Source organism: Culex pipiens, chromosome 3, assembly GCF_016801865.2.
Source record: "Culex pipiens pallens isolate TS chromosome 3, TS_CPP_V2, whole genome shotgun sequence".
Taxonomy (NCBI): domain Eukaryota; kingdom Metazoa; phylum Arthropoda; class Insecta; order Diptera; family Culicidae; genus Culex; species Culex pipiens.
In genome coordinates this window covers 73835771-73858177 of record NC_068939.1, presented here as the reverse complement: position 1 = coordinate 73858177, position 22407 = coordinate 73835771, and the positions used below count along the sequence as shown (strand labels likewise).

Genomic DNA, 22407 nt, shown 5'->3' with positions numbered 1-22407 from the left:
ATTTGATTTGTAATTTTGATAAAAAATGTAATGAATCATTTATAAAAATCTAAAGGCAAGAGTCTTGAGTAGGACTTGCAAAAAAAATAAAAGTATCATACTAAAGTCATTAAAATTTGGTCGTCTGGTCCTTCAAGTTATAGTTTGATGTCCCCTGAACAAATTCCTGTACAGACATAGTCCATAATAGCTTGTGTTTGGCCTTTGCCAGACGTTTTAGGGAGAATAATTTGTATTTTTCAGTGATAATTGTTCATATATCTGAGAATTGGGTCCAAAAATTAAACTTAAATTTTTTATATCTAGAGTTTTATTTGAAAAGTTCCTACGAACATATGAAACACAATTGCTTATAGGAAAAAAACTCTGGATATTATTGTTCACAACGATAAAGCTTATTTTTCTGAGTACAATGACCCTTTTGTACGACCATAAAGGATTTAAAATTGATTTTTAAATCAATTTAAAAAAATAACTTAACGGCTCCTCTTTACAAAAAAAGTTCTACTTGACAGCTTGTTTCAAGGGGACCATAGTTGACCCATCGAAAAAATGTTGTTTTGCCAATTTATTTTGGTTGCATCAATATGAAAAACGTTACTTAATCCACCTTTAGGTGGTTGGTGACTTCCTCTAATTTATCGAGGTTTTTAAGCGAAGATGGCGTTCGAATGGTGAACGCCCGAAATGTCAAAATCACGCAGTGGTACCAACATTACGGAAAAAGTGTGCTATGGCATGACAGCCAAATTTTTTTCTAATGTTGGTGCTACTGCGCGATTTTGACATTTCGGGCGTTCACCATTCGAACGCCATCTTCGCTTAAAAACCTGGTATCCTGGAATGATTCCAACCCCCCTAAAGTGTCCACGTGGTTTATGGATCGCCTCTAACGTGATCGCAGCACCAAAGATAAAAATAAGTGGTGAGTAAAAAAAACAGACTGCCTACAGACTTTTTGTCAAGATTGTACATACACCGCCGTGGGGAAATAGATTGAGGTTATGTAAATTCAGAGCATTTTTTAAATTGCTTGTAATTTTAGATAGGTAAGTCAGATCTTGAAAATTCTTAATCCACAAGAAAGGTCATTTCAGAACCTTTCTAAAAATATATGATATGGCAGGTTACCATGCAAAAACCACCTTTTTTGCAAATTGTGAAATTTATATGCATCAGTTTTTTAAGCATAACTTTTGATGTGCTTTACTAAATCTTATAAATTTCAATAGGGACTTATGGGACCCCCAAACGAATCGAATGAGGCCAATACGGTCAAAAACGGCTCAGTCAGTGACGAGATATTCCAGTGACATTGATTCGGTACACATGTCTACAAACAGCCAAACACACAAACATTTGCTCAGCTGGTGATTCTGAGTCGATATGTATAAATGACGGTAGGTCTAGGAGGTCTAATTAAAAAGCTCATTTTTGTGATTTTATAGCCTTTCCTCAGTAAGGTGAGGAAAGCAAAAAGTTATCTGAAATGGTTTTTAATCGTGTTTTTACCGTTGTACATAAAAAATTACATAGGGCTTTAGGACCCGGACGACTTTTGCGCCCTTCAAGGTAAAAAACTGAAACAGCTGCCTTTTTCCATGCTTTTTGGCATTTTTTCCATACAAACTTCAACGACATAGAGAGAGGGTTCCGAATGAGCTCAAATTTGATATTTAGGCTAGTTAGTGATGAATCAATCGTTGATTTCAGCGGGTAGCTCCGAGAAAGCCCGTATTTAGACAAATAAACGCAGAAATTTTAATACAGTTATTTAATGAGCGTTTTAATGAGAACTTGGTCTTGGTGGAAAAAAAAAAAACGAAACTATTGGCACTACGCCCCCCGGGGCATGGCCTTCCTCTAACGTGGGATTTCTGCTCCAGCGCCTCTGACGAGACAGGAGAAACCGGGACCGACGTTTTACTTCACCATCCGATAGAAGCTCAGTGGATAAGGCGGGAATCGAACCCGCGTCTCATAGCATCATCGGGATCGGCAGCCGAAGCCGCTACCCCTGCGCCACGAGACCCACTGGTCTTGGTGGAATATTGGTTAAAAAGGTAATAAATTTAGCAAATTCGAAGCTCATGAAAATAAAACTCAACTCAAAACATTGCTTATCGATTTTACTAACATCACTTTGCCACCTTAAACTAATCATAACTTTACATTTTCTCTAATTAGGTACTTATAATTTAACTAACGCTGCACCGCTGACTTTCAGTTGAACTCGTGATGCGGCTGGTCACTGCAGTAATTCGTAATCATGTCCGAAATGCAGTCGAAAACGTCGAACGCGACTCCGCACTGCTCGAATTGTTCTAAAATGGAGTGATTTTTGGTTTAACGTAAGATGGGTAAGTTTACAAAAAATAGGCCCACTTACCCGCCACATCGTTCCTTCGCACTTTGAACTTCATCGATGTTCCCTTTAAGCAGCGGTCAACGCCTCTCAGGGTGGCCATAAAGTAACCCTGCTCGTTCACTCCGTCCGTGTACAGGTTTACCAGACCGTCCAACGTGGGCCAGCCGTTCTTGTCGATAGCGTTGTTCTTCCGGTATACGCACTGCATTAGGCACTACAATTGAATTAGAAATAAAATGTTTTTTTTTTTTAGCCGAGATAAAATATGAAAATTCCCGTGATTTTTGTCCCGTAAAATTGTTTTTTTTATTACCCCAGCGATCCACTTATCCTCGTGCGACACAATCGTTGGATGTTGAAAGTCGTCCTCGTGAGATTCCCGCTTCTTACGGTCATGCCAGTCTTCCTTGTAGGCTCGAATCACATCTAAAATAGGAAAAATCAGTCATTTATTCATCCACATGTTAAAACTAAAATTTATTACCTTCAATAAGATCCATTTTGATCTCCTCCTGGCACTCGTGTATGACTTTGTCCACCTTTTTGGAGACATTCGGTTGGCTCATGCAGCGCTTCTGGAGTTCGAGAAAGACGTTACATTACGCACCCCGGGGGTACCGGAAAAGAAAAGAAGAAACAAGTTAAACAGATGCGAAACGCGACAAACATTAGAGCGTAATTTTTGAATAGTTGGTCAAATTATGCAACCCAACGCAGCAGCTGGGTGAGCCACCTTGTGCAACTCACTGCACCCGGATGATGGTGCAGTTTTCAAACAATTTGACTTTACCGCCAAATAATCTGCAGCAGCAGCAGCGTGTAACATGCAACTTGTCACTTGGAGCGAAACCATAACCGGGAAGCCCCCCCGTCTGTAAGTGGTTTTAACCTTTGAGCCAAACGGGTTGAAAATAAAGACTGCTGCAGTGCATTTCACTGCCATGCAACTTCAGTATAGGTGATAAGCCCACTCTATTTGGGTAAGGCTTCGGTAAGCCGGAAAGAAATACCCGTTTGGACGTACTTGGGACTTGTTTCGTTTCCTAATTGATCATTATGTGATGATCACGGAGCAGTTACATTGCAAGGTGCGCTGATCAATAAGTGAGAAATAATGCAATACAAGAGGTAAGCTGTTTCAGCAAAACGCAAGTCTCATGCATACTATACTTTCCCATAATTCCCAGCCGGCCACACAAACAAACGGAGTAAGGAAGGCACCAACCAGTCACTTTTGATTTTTTTGCTTGGTTGTTTTGCTCTCTGGACTAGAGTAGAATCAAAGTTGTTCAAAATAATCACTGAACATGGAAAAAACTGAAACCGTTGAAAAAATATGCTGTAAACTGTAGAGGGAATCTACTGCAACGGATCTATACAAATTAAAAATGCCGGCCACACGTTACAGTTTAAGGCCTTCAATCGTCACGTGTTTCTTTTCGGCAACATTCAATTAATGTCGCTATCCATTCTCTCAAAAAGCAAGGTCCTCCCTCTTTCGGGAGGTGAAACCCTTTCGTTATGCTCTATACTGTCCCATACTAAAATCGATTCGTTACACCCCGCTTGCATCTGCCGCCAAAAGTTAATCAATGCCGTGACTAATGATTCTTGGATGATCCAAATCCGCGGATCAAACAGCGGAACCAAAGGCTCATCCTTTGAATAACTGTTTAGTAACGAAAAAGGCCACAACACATCACAGGTGGAAATGCACACCGGACGCCCGGCTTAAGTCCGCAGCTCAAGTTAAGCTACTACTACTTTCGGTTTCGACTAGCCCGTCAAGGTGAGACAAGCCGACCGGCCGATCGATTGAGTTCGACGTCGTCGTGCTATCTTGTCGCACCCGCCATTTCGACGTTCCGAGAAAAACGCGTTTTAATGTTTGACCTTGAATAAACAAAAACGAAAGCACGAAATGTAAACAATAACAAACACGTTTTGTTTGGTTGACCATTATGTGCATTGTCCCGAAGTTTGGTTGAAGTTGGTTGCTGGAGTCCCGAGCTATAATTACAAATGTTTACGGTAGTCTAACTTGTACGTGCGTCAAACGCGTTCTGACCTGAAATCCCTTTGGCAAGTTGTCGCACCTACATCAATTTTCAGGGAGTGACAAGATAGCATGACATGATTGAAACTTCTTTTATATGTAGAGTGACAACAATATATATATGTAGAGTGACAACAATGCACGGAGTTTTTTCGGTTTTTATTGAATATCTCAGGATTGGAATCGAATTTTGGGGATCTGTGAAGGTCAAAAGGTGAGGCATTATTTGGCCCAAAATGCACGTGCGACAAGTTAGCACGACGGCGACGAGTTGCAAACCTGTGCTGCATGGAGAATTTAAATGGTTTATGTTTTGGGTGAGTTTTTTTTTGCCATTGAACGTTCATAAAATACCAGCCCTGTTGGTTGGTTTACTCATCAGGAGCGTGTGTTTAATTGAATTATTACATATTTAACTAACCTCGTTAGGCCGTAACTTTCGTGGCATGAACAGAGAACTTATGCGTAGAGGCGTATAGAATCATTTGAGCAATCAAGTTCCATGCCATAAATATAAATTCTCTCCTATATAAATTAAGAAAGTTTCAAATAGAACAATAAAAATGAATAAAATCAACGAGAAAATGTAATTGGAACAAGAACAAGAAGTATGTATACATCTTACAACCCATTGCGGTAGAGTAACAATGATTTCCTAGTTAAAAACCATTGACAAAAATAAGACCCCACATCGTCATAAAATTAAAATTCGGCACCACAAAGAAAAAGATTACCAAAACGCAGCTGTGCTTGAGGAGACTTCCCGCGTTGATTTCCAATTTGATATTTGATTCATGCTAAAAATAAAACAACGGAAACGAATAGATTAAGCCGAGTTTCCATTTTCAATGTTCCCAATTTGGCCTAATGGTCTCATCAAGCGTGCAACTTTTTTGTTTTGATAATTGTGTACCGGTGGAAGTAAAATTTGGAGTTGTTGACTTTAGTCAATGCTATTTTGGTTTATATTAATATGTTTTCTTTTTTTCTCTAATGTTTAATTTGAAATTAATCATTCAATTTTGATTCTTTTTTCATAGATTGAAATCCTATATCAACTAAGAGTAATATTTTTTAAATCATTAATACCGTCATCAGGGGTGACATTGGGTCATACAAGTTTCAGCATTTTCGTATGACCCGATCGAGAGGAAATGTGTAGAAAAGTCGTGTTGCCAAAAAAAACCGGATGACAATGTATTATTTATATTTTAGAATTAAAATCGAGCTCAGCGATCTCAAACTAATCAAATTGCATTTTACTTAACCAAACTTATACAGTCAAGACTCGATTATCCGAACACGTCGGAAAAAAATCACTTCGGATGATCGAATCACGAAAAAAATATATTTTTTTCGCTGTCTTATTTTTAACTGTTTAAGGTAAAGTATAATCCATAAACTACCGTAAAACGAGGTGACTTTGATAGCCGGGGTGACATTGATAGGCTTGAGATTTTTCCGCATAATGAAGAGTACAAATTAAATACGCATGGAATGGCTTTGAATCATACTGACCGTGGTAGAGAAGTGTTCAAAGTACCTTTTCATAAAATTTTGAAAAGTTTAAACAATTAGTTGAATATAATTAAGAAAACGTTGATGAATAGCATTATTTCAATCTTCTCGAAGTTTCATGAACATGATTTTAAATCGGATAACGGAATACATTTTCGGATTCTTTGGACAATTTTCAACTAGGAGAAGGTAAAAAAAGTTTGTAAATAATAAATATTAAGTGATTATGAAACATTAATTTTAAAAAACCTGGTTTCATAGAACTACCATAGAAAACTATAGATATTTCCTTCTAATTCAGTTTTAAAGCAATATTAATCGATAAGTTTATATACAAAACTAGTTTTAACGAATTTCAGGCGAAATTCTGACTTTTATTTTGCTTTTATTTATTTCTGTATTTTGTTAAAAAGCTTATAAACTTAGTTAACTAAATATAAACCTTGATTTTTTTTTCTTGAAAATTATATCAGCAACCTTAGTAATGGTACATTTGACGTTAAAATAAAGTTTGAACACCTTAAATCTGATTTTAATGAGAATGATTTTAACAAGAAAAACTATGACTATCAAAGTCACCCCGGAATTCAAACCTAGAATTTTTAACGTAACTTTTTTTTTAAACACTATTGAAAAAACCCTTTTTTTTCAAAAATGGTGTTTGGACCTTGTGTGGGCTACCCCAGTACATGTTTTAAAAATAATAATCTTAAGACAAACCTTACCAGTTGGAAAATATTCGCAAAATAAATTGAAAACCTATCAAAGTCACCCCGGTTTACGGTACTCTAAAGAGATTTAGAATTTACTGTATATTTTTGCAATGTTCAACCACCTAATCACTTTCAGCGGTTCTCAGCCTGGAGTACATGTAACCCTGAGGGTACCACAAGCGGTTTCAGGGGGTACCGGAACACAAATTCCGAACAAAATATTTAAGAAAAAAATCAATTTTGGAATTTTCTGATCACCAATCTTTGACAAAGTTGATTGTTATGATCAGGGTTGCCTAGAAAACTGTTTTTTTTTAAATAATGTTTATTTTATTTCTTAAAATTTTTTTAAATAATTTAAATAGGAAAATCAAATCTTCTATGCATATTTTTTATGATTTTTTATATAAATCCGTATTTCTCTTAGTAAATTTCAAAAGGTTGGTAAGTGTTTCTGAGGCACGATATATTTTCGTAGAACAATTCGATAAGTTTGATATTTGGCACTATTTTTGATATGTTTTGTAAAATTGTCCGAGGAATCCGATAAAAATATTTTCAGGCTCTTTGGTCCAGACACCGTCAAAACGGCATATTAAGTTTTCATATGACTTTTTCAAATGTTTGGCTAGATTTTTCGGTCCTCAAACTATTTTTCCTTGAAAGCCAAACTTATCACTTATTTTCTCATATTTTTGCACAACATAGTTTCAAAATTTTAATTAAAAACTTTTAATTTAAAAAAATATATATAAGCACTGGAAGAGTATGAGTTTCCATTTGAATGTATCTTTAAAATTTTAGAATATGTTGAACAATACAATATGAATATGTTGAACAATAGAATATGTTTGAGCAATAGATGATCTCTAATCTGTTGCGATTTTGTGGGATTACTTTAATTTGTTAGCAAATGCACTACATAACAAATAATTTTTTTGCAGAAAAAACACCAATTTTGCACACTTTTCCGACCACATCCAATCGAGCTGCTATCTCGTACACTCGACCAATTTTTTGGCAAAGCTCAGTTAAGTCACCCAAAAAAAGATATACAACGACCGTTTGAAACAACTCTGCTCTTCACGCACCACATGCGCCTTATGCAACCGCACCACCACCAGGCATTTGTACTATCCAGGTTTTTAAGCTAAGATGGCGTTCGAACGGTGAACGCCCGAAATGTCAAAATCGCGCAGTAGCACCAACATTAGAAAAAAAGTATGGCTGTCATGCCATAGCACACTTTTTCCGTAATATTGGTACCACTGCGTGATTTTGACACTTCGGGCGTTCACCATTCGAACGCCATTTTCGCTTAAAAATCTGGATATTTGTTCGAATTTGAACTCACTTTGGTCATCTGCGCTTGCACCACAAACGACGACGATAGGACCACAACCGAAACGGTCATCAGCAGGTGCGCTTTGCTCGTCAGCATTGTTGTCGGTGGTCCACTTTGGTAAAACACGATCACACAATTAGCACTATAGCTGGCAACGTTGACAGATTTATGCGCACCTTCACCGTGATCTCCAACCGAATAAACTTCCAGCAGTCTTCGAAGAGATCTTCACGCGCCCGCGCGTTGAACTTGAACTTGTACCACCCTTTAAAACCACCACCAAATCTGACTTTAACGACTTAAGCTTGGGGCTGAGTGATGGAGCACAACACACCCTACCCGTAGCACTGCGCGATCGACTCTGAACTGCTCGAACTGCGATGCGACTCCGGCCAGTTTTCCTTTTTGGAGTGGTGGTGGTCGATCGTACCTCGTATCATGAAGTTAAGCTAAAGAGGCTCGACCTGCTCGGGTGTTGAGGAAGGTGCCGCAGTGCTGACGGTGGTGAATTTGACTTGCAGTTGTGGTAGACCAATTTTGGACTTGGGTTGACTTGAACTAACTTGGTCTGAACTTGGATATACCGGAAGCATTTTGCCATATGCAATATACCATGCTACCTTCTTAAGGCTGGTGCATAAACCACGTGGCCTCCAAATTGTAAATTTGAGCCATTATAACAACAACTTTAATAATTTAAAACATTCTTATAAAATTTTTTTTTATCTGGATCTGGTCCAATGTCCAAAAATAATAAATTGTTGAAATTTTAAAATTTTGTTTCAATCAAAATATTTTAAAATCGCGCATTACTTTTGAAAAATCATCTTTATTAAACCTAAACCTGGAAATATCGATGGTTTTTCGTTTCAAAAAAAAGTCCAACTTGGCAGTAAATACCTTTAAAACCACAAAGCCACAGAGTTGCATTAGTTCCATAATATTAGCCATGTTCTGTCGCAGGTCATCCATTGTAGCTTTTGTTGAACCACCACATCAGAGGTCGAATGCCAACTTGAACAACGCCATTTTTCGTGACAGTGTTTAATTTGGCGAAATTTCGAGAGTAAAATTTGGTAAGTCATTGTGCTACATGGTAATTTAAAAAAAGATTACAGACTCATCAAATACAACTTAAGCCCCATGCCACAAAACCTGATAGTTTGGTGCGTTTTGGTGTATCTCGCTAGGAAACAGCTCTTCAACAACGTTGCTGTCGCGCGACACGTGACAAGACGCCATAAAATACAACACCCAACGATGCGTTCGCAGAAGATTCGCGAATAAAACGTACCAACGGCGCGCACCCTTACCTGAATGAAATACGAAATGACCATCAGGAGAAAAAGTGCAATGCTCACGGGGTTGTTTCTCTATTTGCCTTGTTGATGAAAAGATGTTGTTTTTTTTTATTCAGGATTGTTAGAAATAGAAACAAGCCAAGCTACGCGTGGTTATGTATGTGTGCTTTGGCGATTATGCAGAAAGCAGATCATTCGCTTAATTTAACGACCACGAGGTCAATAGAATTTACGTCTGCCAATTACTGATTGTGTTCGATATAATTCGCTACTGATTAGCAGCAAGATGTGCGTCAGTGTGCTCGTAATCACTCATCACTCATCAAGGAACGTGGGGCAATAATAAGGACGTTTTGAATGTTACGTTATTTATAGACACCCCCTGACCAAATTTAGAACAAATTTCTGTAGATGATGGGGCAATTACCCCACCCTGGGCACGCTAGTGCTCGTAATTGCATTTAAGAAAATTATCCGCTGCAATTGTTTAACTCAATAAAATTTCAATAAATTTGTTTTACATTCTGCGTACGTCATCTGGGGTGAATTGGGACAGCGGTTTTAGCCAGGTTCTTGCACCATATTTTGATATTTTTTTTTATTGATTTCGGTTACAACCACTGGCGGTACCAGTGGAAGGCCTGGGGGCCGTGCCCTCCCTTCGACAAAAAAATGTTCTAGATTTGTCCGAAGGGTTATTCACAAACACCGTAATCGGAAAAAAAAATCTCATGCGTGTGCCTCCCCATTTATAAGAGCCCGGTCACGCTACTGGAACAGATACAGATCAACTAAATTAGTGCATCGATTTCCTAATTTGAAGCTTTTAAATGCTTTATAAGCTGCTATCCCTATAGGGTCTCATTCAGACTGTAGTCCCGATTCGCCCCAGTTGACGGTATGATGCTTATGGAAATTTTAGATAAATCTCGATTAAATTTTCAAAAGGCCTTATCTGCATAGGAAACCCATGAGGGATAGGTTGTTTTGAAAATTTAATCTAGAAATGTTCATTAATAAGAGGAATTTTGTAAAAAATATATTTTGGTATATGTTCAGCAATAGCTGTTACTTAAAACACGCGGCGATAGTTTGTTTTTGAGACATTTTTCGTGTCCTCGATAAATTAAAGGGATTAGACTCTAAAATCACTCAAATTGATAAAACAACATTTACATTAGTACATGTCATTCTTTTTTTTATCAAGCAAATGGAATAAATCTGTACAATATTGGGTTTCACTCGGTACAAATTTTCTATTCTGAACATATGGATATCTCAAGATAAATTTGATTTAATTTATTGAAATTTTTCAATTCGAGTCTTTTTAGTTTGACTTTGTGAAAAAGTGACCAACCACCGGGGGTTGAGTGTACCTAATAATTATCTACAGAACTAAATAGTAAAGTAAAAAAGTAAATCTTTCCCAGTTCCTGAGGGGAACACCCGTGAAGAGTATCGGGGCTGGCATTTACAAAGCGGATTCAGTGGCAGTTTATCACTCAACTAATGTTAACATGTTTAGGTTAATGTTAACATTCCATACGTCGCCTTCCTAAGGTGTCGTGATAAGGTCCAGTTTGTGACGATACACTACCTTCCCTTTACTAAGCAATCGAATCCAGAAGGGAAAAGATCACCAGTTGTGTTGGTCCGAGCCGGGATTTGAACCCCGATCTACCGCTTACGAGGCAGAACTAAATAGCATCTCTTATAAAAGGCTAAAAATATACAATTTATAATAATAATTTAATGATACAAATGTGTCTATGCCGAGATTTCAAAAAAGTAGCCTCGTGGTTTATAGACGGCCCTAAATCGAATATCGTAATTTTTAAACTGTCTTTGAAATTGCAAAAAAAATTAAGTTGAAAGTACGTTGGAAACCTAAAATTGGAGACCCATAGAATATCTGAAAATATTCTTAATTTCACAACCTGTCATAAAGATCTTTAATCTAGTATTTAATGTTAAAGATATTTTAATGTTTAATGTTTATCTCAGAGAGAAGGGAAATATTGCGCGTATTCCCGAGAAAGACACGCGGCAAACCAGCCTCGAAACGACGCGCCGCACTTTCGGCAAATGCGTGCTGTCAAATCCCATACTGCGCGTTTTGTTTTTGTTGATATTCTTCTTCGAATCGCCTGGCATTGTTGTCAGGTATATTTTATATTGCACCAAAAGTGCAGAAAATCGCTGGCAACAATGTCTATGACATATTCTGAAATGCCGCGCGGCGTGTACCTTTGAAAGAAACGGACAATACTCTTTGGTTCCCCAGTCGCGAAATATTCTAGCAGAGCCGGTTCTGCCAGAATCCTACTAGAACGGCGGAACATTTCTGCTCGAAGAATATCCCAGTCACGAAATATTCTAGCAGAGCTGGTTCTGTCAGAATCCTGCTAGAACGGTGGAACATTTCTGCTAGAATGCTTTAAGAATATCCAGCTCTCTAAGAATTCTGCTAGAACGTCGAGACTGGGATCTCGCTCTTCTAGAACTCTGCTAGAATCCTGCTAGAACGTCTTGACTGGGATCGTGTTTTAGTTTGCATTTTGGCAGTTTATTAGTATGCAGACGTTTGTGAAACATTACAGACATCGTCCAATTTTCTATATTCGCTTGTCTTTTTTACAACGTTTTGAGTCAGCTGATTTGACCGTACAATTTTAATAAATTCTTGAATTTTGATAAAAATATTGCTATTTTCTCGAAAAGTCTCGTTTCAAAAAATTGCAAAGTTAAAATTTGCTAATTTTCAAAACTCTGCAGCAACCCGATCTGGCTACACTTGACACTTTGTAGTGTTCCATTTTTGACGTCAGCGCCTTTTCTGACATTTCGTTTTCGCGTTCGTTTTCCGCGGCGTGTCTCTTCAACTTCTTGCTTCGCTCTCATTCATTAGTCAGCCGTCATTGAGTTCGGAGGTGGTGGTGATTCGCCGTCGGTGTGTGCTTTTTTTGCGTGATCGTCGATTCCCAGAGGTAAAAATAGCCAGGAAGAGAATCTGTGCCAGTGGCCGGTGGGGAAAATTCGGCGGAAAGCAGCAAGTGTGTGGGTGGGGCAACCGTAAAGTGCATTTTCCGCGACGGTTCATTATCAGTAGGTTGGTCGTCCGCGCGATTTGTGACGTGGATTGTGGTGTGTGCGCGGGGGATTTTGGTAATTGAAATCGGTCCGAAGCAGGAAAACCCTGACCTTGGAAGTGACAGCCACCTTCTGCGGGGGCAGGTCCCCGTTTTTCCGAGGAAAATTATGTAACTGTTCGTGGGGACAAGGGGAAGCAGAGTGGCGGCGACGTTGGCACTTATGTGTGCAGTATTGATTTTTCCCCCCGGAACACCTGCCGCGGGGAGAAGTGAGTGGGAGACGGCGGCGGTGGCCGCTCCCCTCGCCTAACGGAATGCCGCAGCCCCGTTTTCGACGTGGAGAAATCTGGAAGCAACGAACGGAACAGCCCGGGGCCAAATTTTAGATGACGTCTACGAAAAAGTGAAAGGATTTTACCGAAACTTGAATGAAGTCGCGGCCTGCTGCAATTTGGTGCAGTGAGGACCGCATGGTGTTGAGTCACGCGCCAGAAACATGACGAAAGAAGGAGGGAAGGAATTCCCTCCTCTTTGCGTCTTCTCTTGCTTATGTTGCACACGCAGCAAAGTGAGGTTAGGTCAATGTTTTGCATCATAAGATACACTAGGCACAGTGTGAGCTGGAAAGTGGTCAAAATAATTTTGACTAAATTCACGAGATAAGAAAACAGATCGTCAATGTCAGCAGTTATATTACTCACTATCAATCACGTCTGGACAGAAGTGGCTCCTCAATACACTCAGACCACTTATTTTGATAACGATGGCGCGTGGTGGAGCGCCTCCTTCGTCAGTAAATAACTGATGTTTCGTAATCCGGTTGTTGATAATCGGGCGAGTTAGATGAACTTTTCCGCTAAGGAAAAAAATTGTCAAGGGGTAGAAATGAATGAATAAAGTTGTTTGCCCTTTTAATAAAGCAATAAACCAGATTTACGAACAACACCTTCATAATAGGGATATCTCTGAATCTAGGCTTTTCAAAAGATCTCCACAGACCTGATTTTTTTCCATTTAGATAGACTAAATCCAAGAATAGGCTTCTATAATGAATGTTTGAAATCTTAACCTTGATTTAATCAGACTTAATTATTTTTTTACATTGAGAATTGAATTGCTGAGATATTCGCTAACATTATTATTGTTCTGTTCTTTTTCTTTTATCTTATGAGCAATTCTCTACCATAACCGGAAATGGATTTTATTTGTATTTTTTGATTTGGCTCAAACTTTGTGGGGGCCTTCCCTATGACCAAAGAAGCTATTTTGTGTCATTGGTTCACCCATACAAGTCTCCATACAATTTTGGCTACCGTCCATACAAAAATGGTATGTAAATATTCAAACAGCTGTAACTTTTGAGTGAATTTTCTGATCAATTTGGTGTCTTGGGCATAATTGTAGGTATTGTTAAGGACTTTTGAGAAAAAAATAGGTACACGGAAAAAAAAATTGCATTTTTTATCAACTTTTTTTTCACAAAAACTCAATTTCCCAAAATATGTATTTTTTAATTTTCGAGATTTTTTGATATGTTTTAGGGGACAAAAATCCGCAACTTTTGAGCCATAGAGAAACATGGTCAAAAAATCTGCCGCCGAGTTATGAATTTTTGAAAAAATAGTGATTTTTGGAAAAAATCGAAGTTTCATGCAAAAGCAAATTTGACATTATTTTTTTATGCAAAATTGAATTTCCAATCGAAAATTACTTTACAGATTTTTTGATAAAGGGCTTCGTTTTCAAGATATAGCCACCGAAAGTTTGATTTTAGCAAAATATTTGCAGTTTTTCGATTTTTAAAAATAGTGACCATGAGTGACCACTTCTAAAAACATCTCAGAAAATTTGCTATAAAATTGCCTAAGAGACATTGAAGATTGGACCTCGGGTTGCTGAGATAGAGCCGCTTTAAGAAAAAGAAACACGAAAATTGATGTTTTCTAAGTCTCACCAAAACAACCCACCATTTTCTAATGTCGATATCTCAGCAACTAATAGTCCGATTTTCAATGTTAATACTTGAAACATTTGTAAAATTTTCCGATCTTTTCAAAAAAAATATTTTGAAATCAAGACTAGCATTTTAAATGGGCGTAATATTCAATGTTTGGCCATTTTAAAATGTTAGTCTTGATTTAAAAAAATTCAAAATATTTTTTTCAAAATGGTCCGCCTAAGTTAAAATGCGCCAAAAACCATAGAAAAACAACAATTTATGAATTCAGTATAGTAGGCTTATGCTTTGGGATGTTCCCTTCAATGTTTTATACAGTACTTGTTGGGTAACTCGGCTAAGAACGTAGCCCATTCACCGAATGCTGCTCGCTAACTGGGCTGAATGAAAAATAACGAGGGGACCACCGATGCATAAAATTTTCCTCATGAAATATAAAAATAATAGTTAATGAAATTTATTAACAATGCTTAAGTTTAATATTTCTTTAATTCCGACTTGAAATTAAATAAAAGTTTGAATTTTTTTTTATTTAGGCCGTTGCAAATATTTTTCAAACTTCAATAGTTTATATCTGTAAGCCCATACATCCAATTGAAATGTGGTCAAAGACAAACTTATGGGAAATTGGACGAGCTTTCCGGTAAAAATATTTTCGAGACTGAAAAATCAAGTCTGTCATATAGAAATTACCAAAAACCACCAAAAACCCTATTTTTCAACATTTTTATTTTTATAACCGCTGTAACTTCACAAGGATTGGACTTAGGACAATAGTCAATATGGAGATTTTTATGAAAAATTGTCTGGAGAATCGACTCTCGTGTTCGGTTTTTTTTTTTAATTTTGACGTTTAGAGCACTTTTCAAAAAAACAGTTTCAGTAAATGATTTTAGTATTTTTTTAGGTGAGTTGCTCCATCCAGCATTTTTTGTGAGTCTTTTTGTAACATCTTAGGCAATTTTCACAAAAATTTTGAACGAAAAAAAATCGTGGGCTCACCATCAAATTTGACTTTAAAACTTAAAAATCAGAAAATCTAATAAAAGTGGAGTTTTTTTTTCTTTCAGTGTATTTTTTTTTTCGGAAAGCCCTTCAAATTTCCTACAAGTTTGTCTTTGACCACTTTTTGATATTGTACGATCAGTTCCTAGCTGGACTCGGTCGCTGGAAACGACCGGTGACTCAACGACCGACGAAATAGGCGGCGGGCCAGATGCGGGCATAAAAATGTCAAAATCTCTTCCCCCCTCACTTCGTCTCACCATTCAGCTGCAGTTTTGTTGACAAACAAACGGAGCACGCGGTCGCATGATGGCGGCATCGAGCCAGAATTAGGGGTGATCATGTGATTAAAAATGAAAGTTTTTTCAAGAAAAATAATATTTTTCCGACCGAATAAAAAAATTGCGAGCATGTTCAAACAATTATTCCTGATGTCGGAGAAGTGATAAAAAAGCTAAATTTTAATCCATAATTTTCTACAAATCTAGAGTTTTTTTTTTTTGATTAGGTCTTATAAACATATGAAAGACTATACACTGAGCAAAACTTACACAGCTCAACGAAGTGTTCTACACATGATCTGGCCCTGCTGTACAGAGCACTCAAATATCAATCGCAAAACACTTGAAATTTCGGTGATTGGCCATGAAATAATGTCAATAGCCAAACACTTGAATTTTGAATGGTGTTGAAAAAAAAAAGTACGTCAAGCGATTTACAGGTTCTCGCTTGCTAGTCGTGCACGCTACCACTGCGCCGGCCGGCCAGTTGAAGATGGGAGTGTTTTTTGTGCTTTTGGTTCTTGCCTCGCTTCTAGCCTTCGATGAAAGTCGCGCAAAAATCAATCAGTGAAACACATTAAATTCATGTGGATAATCACGTTGACTTTGAATAGTGCCTGTTTTGGGTAGATCTTAAGATCATTTTCAAGTGTTTTGCTCACCACTTTGAATAGTTCAAGAAGGTGGGACAAAACAATTGAAAAGCTTGAGCCACCCGAATGAAAATAACATGTTAAAAAATACCAAAAAGTCAACCGCCCAAACACTTGCATTTGATAGTGGTTTGGATTGATGTTAAAAAGTGTGGCATATTTTCAGTGTAGTTTATTGGTCCTTTTCAAAAACAACTCTGGAAATTGAATTTTCTCACTCCAACTGGGAACCCCTACATGGTGTCGATTTCTGGAAAAGTCAGGGAAAACCTGGAATTGTCAGGGAATTTTATTTGACCTGGAAAAGTCAGGGAAAGTCAGGGAATTTTGAGCTGGGTCAGGGAATTTCGATGATCTTAAAAATATTACTACAAAATTTCATTTCTTTTTGAAAATTCGCCCTTGATGATGTATTTGAATGTCTTCCAGGCCAAACTTTGCAACATTGATAATATTTGAATTTTTATATTGGTTTTTTATATTGGCAACGGATAGTTGCATTTGACATTTCTTCGCGCGTTGCTTGTTTGCAATATGTTTAGGTTTCAAAATCAAATAATTTGGATTTGCTTTGGATTTGCGTTCAACTGAAAATTACAAATTCCTAGCGCACACAGGGTGGGACAATATGAGGCAGTTGCCCCACCATCCTCAGAGATTTGTTCTAAAATTGGTCGTTTGCTCAGCATATAGGGACCATAGATAAAATCGTACATTTTGTCAGAAATATTGAATAATTAAAAAAATCAAAAGTTAAAAACTTTGAACCGTTGGAAATTTTTAAAAAATCTAAAATTCTAAAGATCAGAGATTTTAAATTTTAAAAATTCTGAAATTCTGATATTTTGGAATTGTTGATTTCTTTTTTTTTAATTCTTATTCTAAAATTAAAAAAAAATGGTATGTAAGAAAATTTTCCCAAATTTAACTTTAGTATTCGTTATCTAAATTTTTATTTTTCTCAAAATTAAACTGAACTATGATTTCAAAATGATCCAAAGTAATCTAATTTTGTGTAATCTAAAATGCAAGCAAAATAGTTATGGTGAAATGGAATTAAAAATTAAAGAATTATATTCAAGAATTAAAGAAATAAAACACAAATTTATGAAATAAACAGGGTTGTTACGGACGGCGTGAATTTGGCGCAGATTTCGCTCGGTTGCAATTTTGATTAAAACATTATTGAGAGAGATAAAATTACTTTCAACTTATAAAGAAAAATATCTTCAAGAATCAGGATAATTGGTTTTTTTTCGTTGAGTGCAAAAACTTCGATTTCTTATTAATAGAATTTTCTTCCGAAATTTTTTGTTTTTATTTTCTCAATAAGAAACGTCGAAAGATGAAGATGAAGCAATTTTTTTTAAATATTGTTGAGGATTTCCTAAATAAATGTATAACTACACTCAACTCATTTTGAAACATACTGACTCTGAATATTTAATTTCTTTTAAGTTTTGAGTAATGTTTTTACCCTTATTTGGTGTTCTTTTATACTGGATACATTCAATTTTAATCTTTTGAATCTTAATCATATTTTAAACTTTTCCTGAAGATACAGACATTAGGATGTAACAATCCATTTCACCAAATTATTATTGGGGCATGTTCCAGTGGGTGTACTGTGCTTATATCCCAAATAAAATAAAAAAATCAAAACATTAAAAAATACAGCTCCAACATTCAAAATTGAATTATTCAGAAATTAGGAAAAATAGTATCAAAACCCTTAAAAAAAATCATATTAAAAAAAATTTAAAGATCTGAAATTATTAAATTACAAATAAAAAAGCAAAAAAAAAAATAAAAAAAATATAAATATTAAAAAAAACAATCAAGAGAACAAAAAAATATTTTCTTCAATTCTTAAATTCTCAAATTCTTAAATTCTTAAATTCTTAAATTCTTAAATTCTTAAATTCTTAAATTCTTAAATTCTTAAATTCTTAAATTCTTAAATTCTTAAATTCTTAAATTCTTAAATTCTTAAATTCTTAAATTCTTAAATTCTTAAATTCTTAAATTCTTAAATTCTTAAATTCTTAAATTCTTAAATTCTTAAATTCTTAAATTCTTAAATTCTTAAATTCTTAAATTCTTAAATTCTTAAATTCTTAAATTCTTAAATTCTTAAATTCTTAAATTCTTAAATTCTTAAATTATTAAATTCTTAAATTATTAAATTCTTAAATTCTTAAATTCTTAAATTCTTAAATTCTGAAATTCTGAAATTCTGAAATTCTTAAATTCTTAAATTCTTAAATTCTTAAATTCTTAAATTCTTAAATTCTTAAATTCTTAAATTCTTAAATTCTTAAATTCTTAAATTCTTAAATTCTTAAATTCTTAAATTCTTAAATTCTTAAATTCTTAAATTCTTAAATTCTTAAATTCTTAAATTCTTAAATTCTTAAATTCTTAAATTCTTAAATTCTTAAATTCTTAAATTCTTAAATTCTTAAATTCTTAAATTCTTAAATTCTTAAATTCTTAAATTCTTAAATTCTTAAATTCTTAAATTCTTAAATTCTTAAATTCTTAAATTCTTAAATTCTTAAATTCTTAAATTCTTAAATTCTTAAATTCTTAAATTCTTAAATTCTTAAATTCTTAAATTCTTAAATTCTTAAATTCTTAAATTCTTAAATTCTTAAATTCTTAAATTCTTAAATTCTTAAATTCTTAAATTCTTAAATTCTTAAATTCTTAAATTCTTAAATTCTTAAATTCTTAAATTCTTAAATTCTTAAATTCTTAAATTCTTAAATTCTTAAATTCTTAAATTCTTAAATTCTTAAATTCTTAAATTCTTAAATTCTTAAATTCTTAAATTCTTAAATTCTTGAATTCTTGAATTCTTGAATTCTTAAATTCTTAAATTCTTAAGTTCTTAAATTCCTACGTTCTTGATGGCCATTTTTTACCGTCTTAGATTACAGAAAACCTGATAAAATTTGAAGTATTTTTGAAGTTTTTTTTTTTTTGGTTAGAGAAATTTTGAGAAAAAGATGTAGGAACATTTGCTTCGATTTTTCTAAGTGACGCTTTGGTAAGATCATCGAGTAAAGTAATATCTATGTTTGATAAATAATGACTTTTTGAAATGAAATTTTCTGCAAAATTTTATTTTTTTTTTCAAGTTTTTGTCTCCAAAACCTTTAGTTTTTTTTATAAAAACACAAGCAAAAATGACATCGGCCTAATTCGTTTGAAAATTCGGCAAAAGGCAACAATTTTCAAATGAAACATGACTTCTTACTTTAATTCAAATTTTCAATTGCTTTTTTTTGGAAAACTTTTAACTTTAAATTTTCTTTAGGAAATGAAGTGAAATTAACTAATCGCAATTTGCAACAATTTTAATTATTAATTATTGGTTGCTCATTTTGGATGTTCGATAAGAAAAAAAAATATTGACAAAATAAAAAAAAGTTTTTAGGTTTTTGCAGAATCCATTGTATAAAAAAGCATTGAAGTTTTTCAATATCTTAAATTTACAATATTCAAAAAGGAAAATGCATGAAACCATAAAAATGCTCCAAACAATACGTTAGTAGAAAATAAAAAATAAAATTAAATTGGTGGTCTGGAGAGGTCAGGGAAAAGTCAGGGAATTTTATTTTGGGATTTGGATCGACACCATGCCCTAGGTCTATCCACGACCGTTTCCAATGACCGTGAGAAGATGCCAGAAAATCCAGCTACGAGCTTGGACGGCTTCGAGATACAGCAATATTTAAATTTCGAAATACAAAAATATTTAAAACACTTACGCCCTTCTCAAATGTCGTTATCGAGTGAAACTGGCTCTATATACACAAAAATGGCTTATATAAGCGTAGGATACAAATGTCTACAAAGTTTCATTGAAATTGGAGAGGGTCGGGTACAACCAATTCCCTATTTGACATGGAATTGCTCATTATGAAATCGTTATCTCTGTAAAAAATTTCTCCATGTTTATCGTTAGACCGTGCGCACTATCAGTGCCCCAAATTGAAGACCTATTGCGTCAAAAACCTTCCTCTCACTCAACCTTCGACGCTATTCAGATAACGAGGTACCACTTCCTCCGGTAACCGTTGAATCACCCGAAAGAAAATTACCGCACGGCTTTTTCCTCCATTCATCATCAGCACCATGCGTGCCAATACCTTTAAAATCACCTAAAATTTAACGTCTCGAATCTGAACCGGAGAGTACAGGCAAGATGTTCACAGACGGCGAGAGACTTGGCGCGCACAAATACACCGTACTCTGCTCGCGTAAGGTCGCGCACACTTCCGAGAGCTGCTCACACATTACTCGAAGCCTGTCGCGCTTTCGATTGCTTCCACCTTTGGCGCAGCGAGCTGCTCAGTCGCTCGCGAGCTGCCGTCGAATACGGTCCGAAAATCCGAAAATTGGAATTGCGAAATTTTTGTTTGGTTGCTTCCCACCCCCTCACGGTCAAGGATACTTCTAAGGTGCGTTTGTGTGTGAGTCAGGGGATGACGACCCAATTAACGTCCGGTTCAGTTTGGATTAAGCTCCTACCGGTGATCTAGTGATCTAGTTTGGAGCAGTTTGGACAGTGGGGTTTGAAGAAAAGTAAATCTTGCGCAAAATGGACACCGTGCTTATGTAACGTTTTTCCGCTGCTTCTGGGGCGGTTTAAGTCATCGTTCGTATAGGAAAAGCGCTTTGACGTCAGTGAAATTTTGCGAATGTTTTCGCTTTCGAAGCCACTCACAGCTGGACTGTCCGCCCACAACGGCGCGACGAGGTCCGTGACCCTGAACGGATGAAGTGTTGATCGTCACAGCTAAAGATCAAGGACGGTTCGACTCTTTCTGGAACCTCTGAGATCAACCGGCTTTCGTCTCATAATTGTTCACCTCAGGAATGCTCAACTCTACCTATTCTCGATCATGAAGGGCAAGTTTGGTCGGTCAAAGCCAAAAGTAGATTCGTTATTGAACCACTACCATGCGCTTAAAAATAGCTCTGTTTCGGTTAAACTTGACTGATGCGATCTCGACCGTGTCCGAGCGTTGTCTCTGCTCACCACACGTCTCGGCCATTCTGGGGCTCGACCTGCGGCGACTGGTTATGTAAACACACAGTAATTTCGCCGCAACGACACTGTCGGTGTGAGGATTTTCACCGTCGAATTATTCTAAAGTCCCACAAATCATCGTCAGCTGACTGTTTGGATTGAGCGTTTGTTGACATCGATAAGGATTTAATCGGGGTTGATCTGCCCCTTTTCCTCGCACGCCCCCCAGAGTTAAGAATGCACTGCGTGTGTGTTTGTTTCGATTTGTGGTTGAACCTTTGCCAAACAGTGAGCGGCAACAAGTTGGTTTTTATTTGGGGCAAGGTCGTTTACTCTCGCAATTGCTCAGTGGAAACGATCGCGTTTCGTGGTTGAGTGCTCGGACAGGTTTGGTGTCTCGTGTCGTATTTCTCTAACTCGGTGCCTTTGGAGCGCATTGTTCAGCAGTTCCGCCGGGTCGGTTTGTTTACGATCGGAAGCGATCGTTGAAAGATTGCCGAACCGGTTGGCGTAAACTGGATTTTGGGTTGCTGTTGGTTTAATTTTTTTTTGTGATTGCGTCCTTCACCTTTTGTTTGATATGTGATTATGACCAGATTACCGGTGTTAGCTGCCACAACGACTTCAGCAAGGCGCAGATAGAGTGTTGGATTCAATTTGATGGAGAAGAATGAACCACGGACAGATGTATGAGAGTATCCTCTTAAGGATACGGTTCTTGAACCGACATAGTTTACTAAATGGTAACTCGGCGTCAGAATGGATCGATCGGTGTTAGCTGCCAGAACGACTTCAGCAAGGCGCAGATAGAGCGTTGAAATCAATTTGATGGAGAAGAATGAACCACGGACAGATATATGAGAGTATCCTCTTGAGGATTTGGCTGCCAAAACGATTCTTCAGTGCAGACAGTGCGTTGATATTAAAGTATGAAGGGAACATAATTATGACGAGGCGATAATAAGTTTTGAAGTCCGTATTAGAATAGAAGTACTAAGTACCCATCGTCGACCTATGGAACTATGAAACACTCCAGTATTGCAATTCAACCAACGCCATCCCTTCAAATGAGGTTTA

The 22407-nt window shown here is 36.3% G+C and overlaps 2 protein-coding genes across 9 annotated transcripts in view; one reads left to right on the top strand and one right to left on the bottom strand.

Annotated features, from left to right (window-relative positions):
* Window positions 1–2115: 2115 nt before the first annotated feature.
* On the bottom strand, window positions 2116–8350 carry LOC120430318 (general odorant-binding protein 70). Its single transcript, XM_039595419.2, has 6 exons — window positions 8177–8350; window positions 8010–8112; window positions 2853–2943; window positions 2682–2794; window positions 2390–2582; window positions 2116–2324 (listed from the first exon to the last, which is right to left on the bottom strand). Exons 2-6 carry the CDS (start codon window positions 8094–8096, stop codon window positions 2224–2226), a joined length of 585 nt encoding a protein of 194 aa, XP_039451353.1. The 5' UTR covers window positions 8097–8112; window positions 8177–8350; the 3' UTR covers window positions 2116–2223.
* Window positions 8351–12134: 3784 nt separating this feature from the next.
* Window positions 12135–22407, top strand: part of LOC120430316 (2-oxoglutarate dehydrogenase complex component E1) — a 39532-nt gene continuing 29259 nt past the window's right edge. For 7 of the 8 annotated variants that reach the window (XM_052711110.1, XM_039595410.2, XM_052711109.1 and 4 more), the window contains exon 1: window positions 20602–20758. The gene's annotated coding sequence lies outside the window, so the exon portion shown is untranslated. Of the gene's footprint in view, window positions 12289–20601; window positions 20759–22407 lie in introns of those variants that run through there. The other variant, XM_039595409.2, reaches the window with a different exon arrangement.

What these genes read in the sequence shown, in the direction of transcription:
- LOC120430318 (XM_039595419.2), bottom strand. Translation starts at nt 8,096, where the DNA reads ATGCTGACGAGCAAAGCGCACCTGCTGATGACCGTTTCGGTTGTGGTC. An exon ending in AGGATAAGTGGATCGCTGGG is followed by an intron (nt 2,583 to 2,681) that starts GTAATAAAAAAA and finishes ATTCAATTGTAG; the next exon opens with TGCCTAATGCAGTGCGTATA. An exon ending in GCGAAGGAACGATGTGGCGG is followed by an intron (nt 2,325 to 2,389) that starts GTAAGTGGGCCT and finishes ACTCCATTTTAG; the next exon opens with AACAATTCGAGCAGTGCGGA.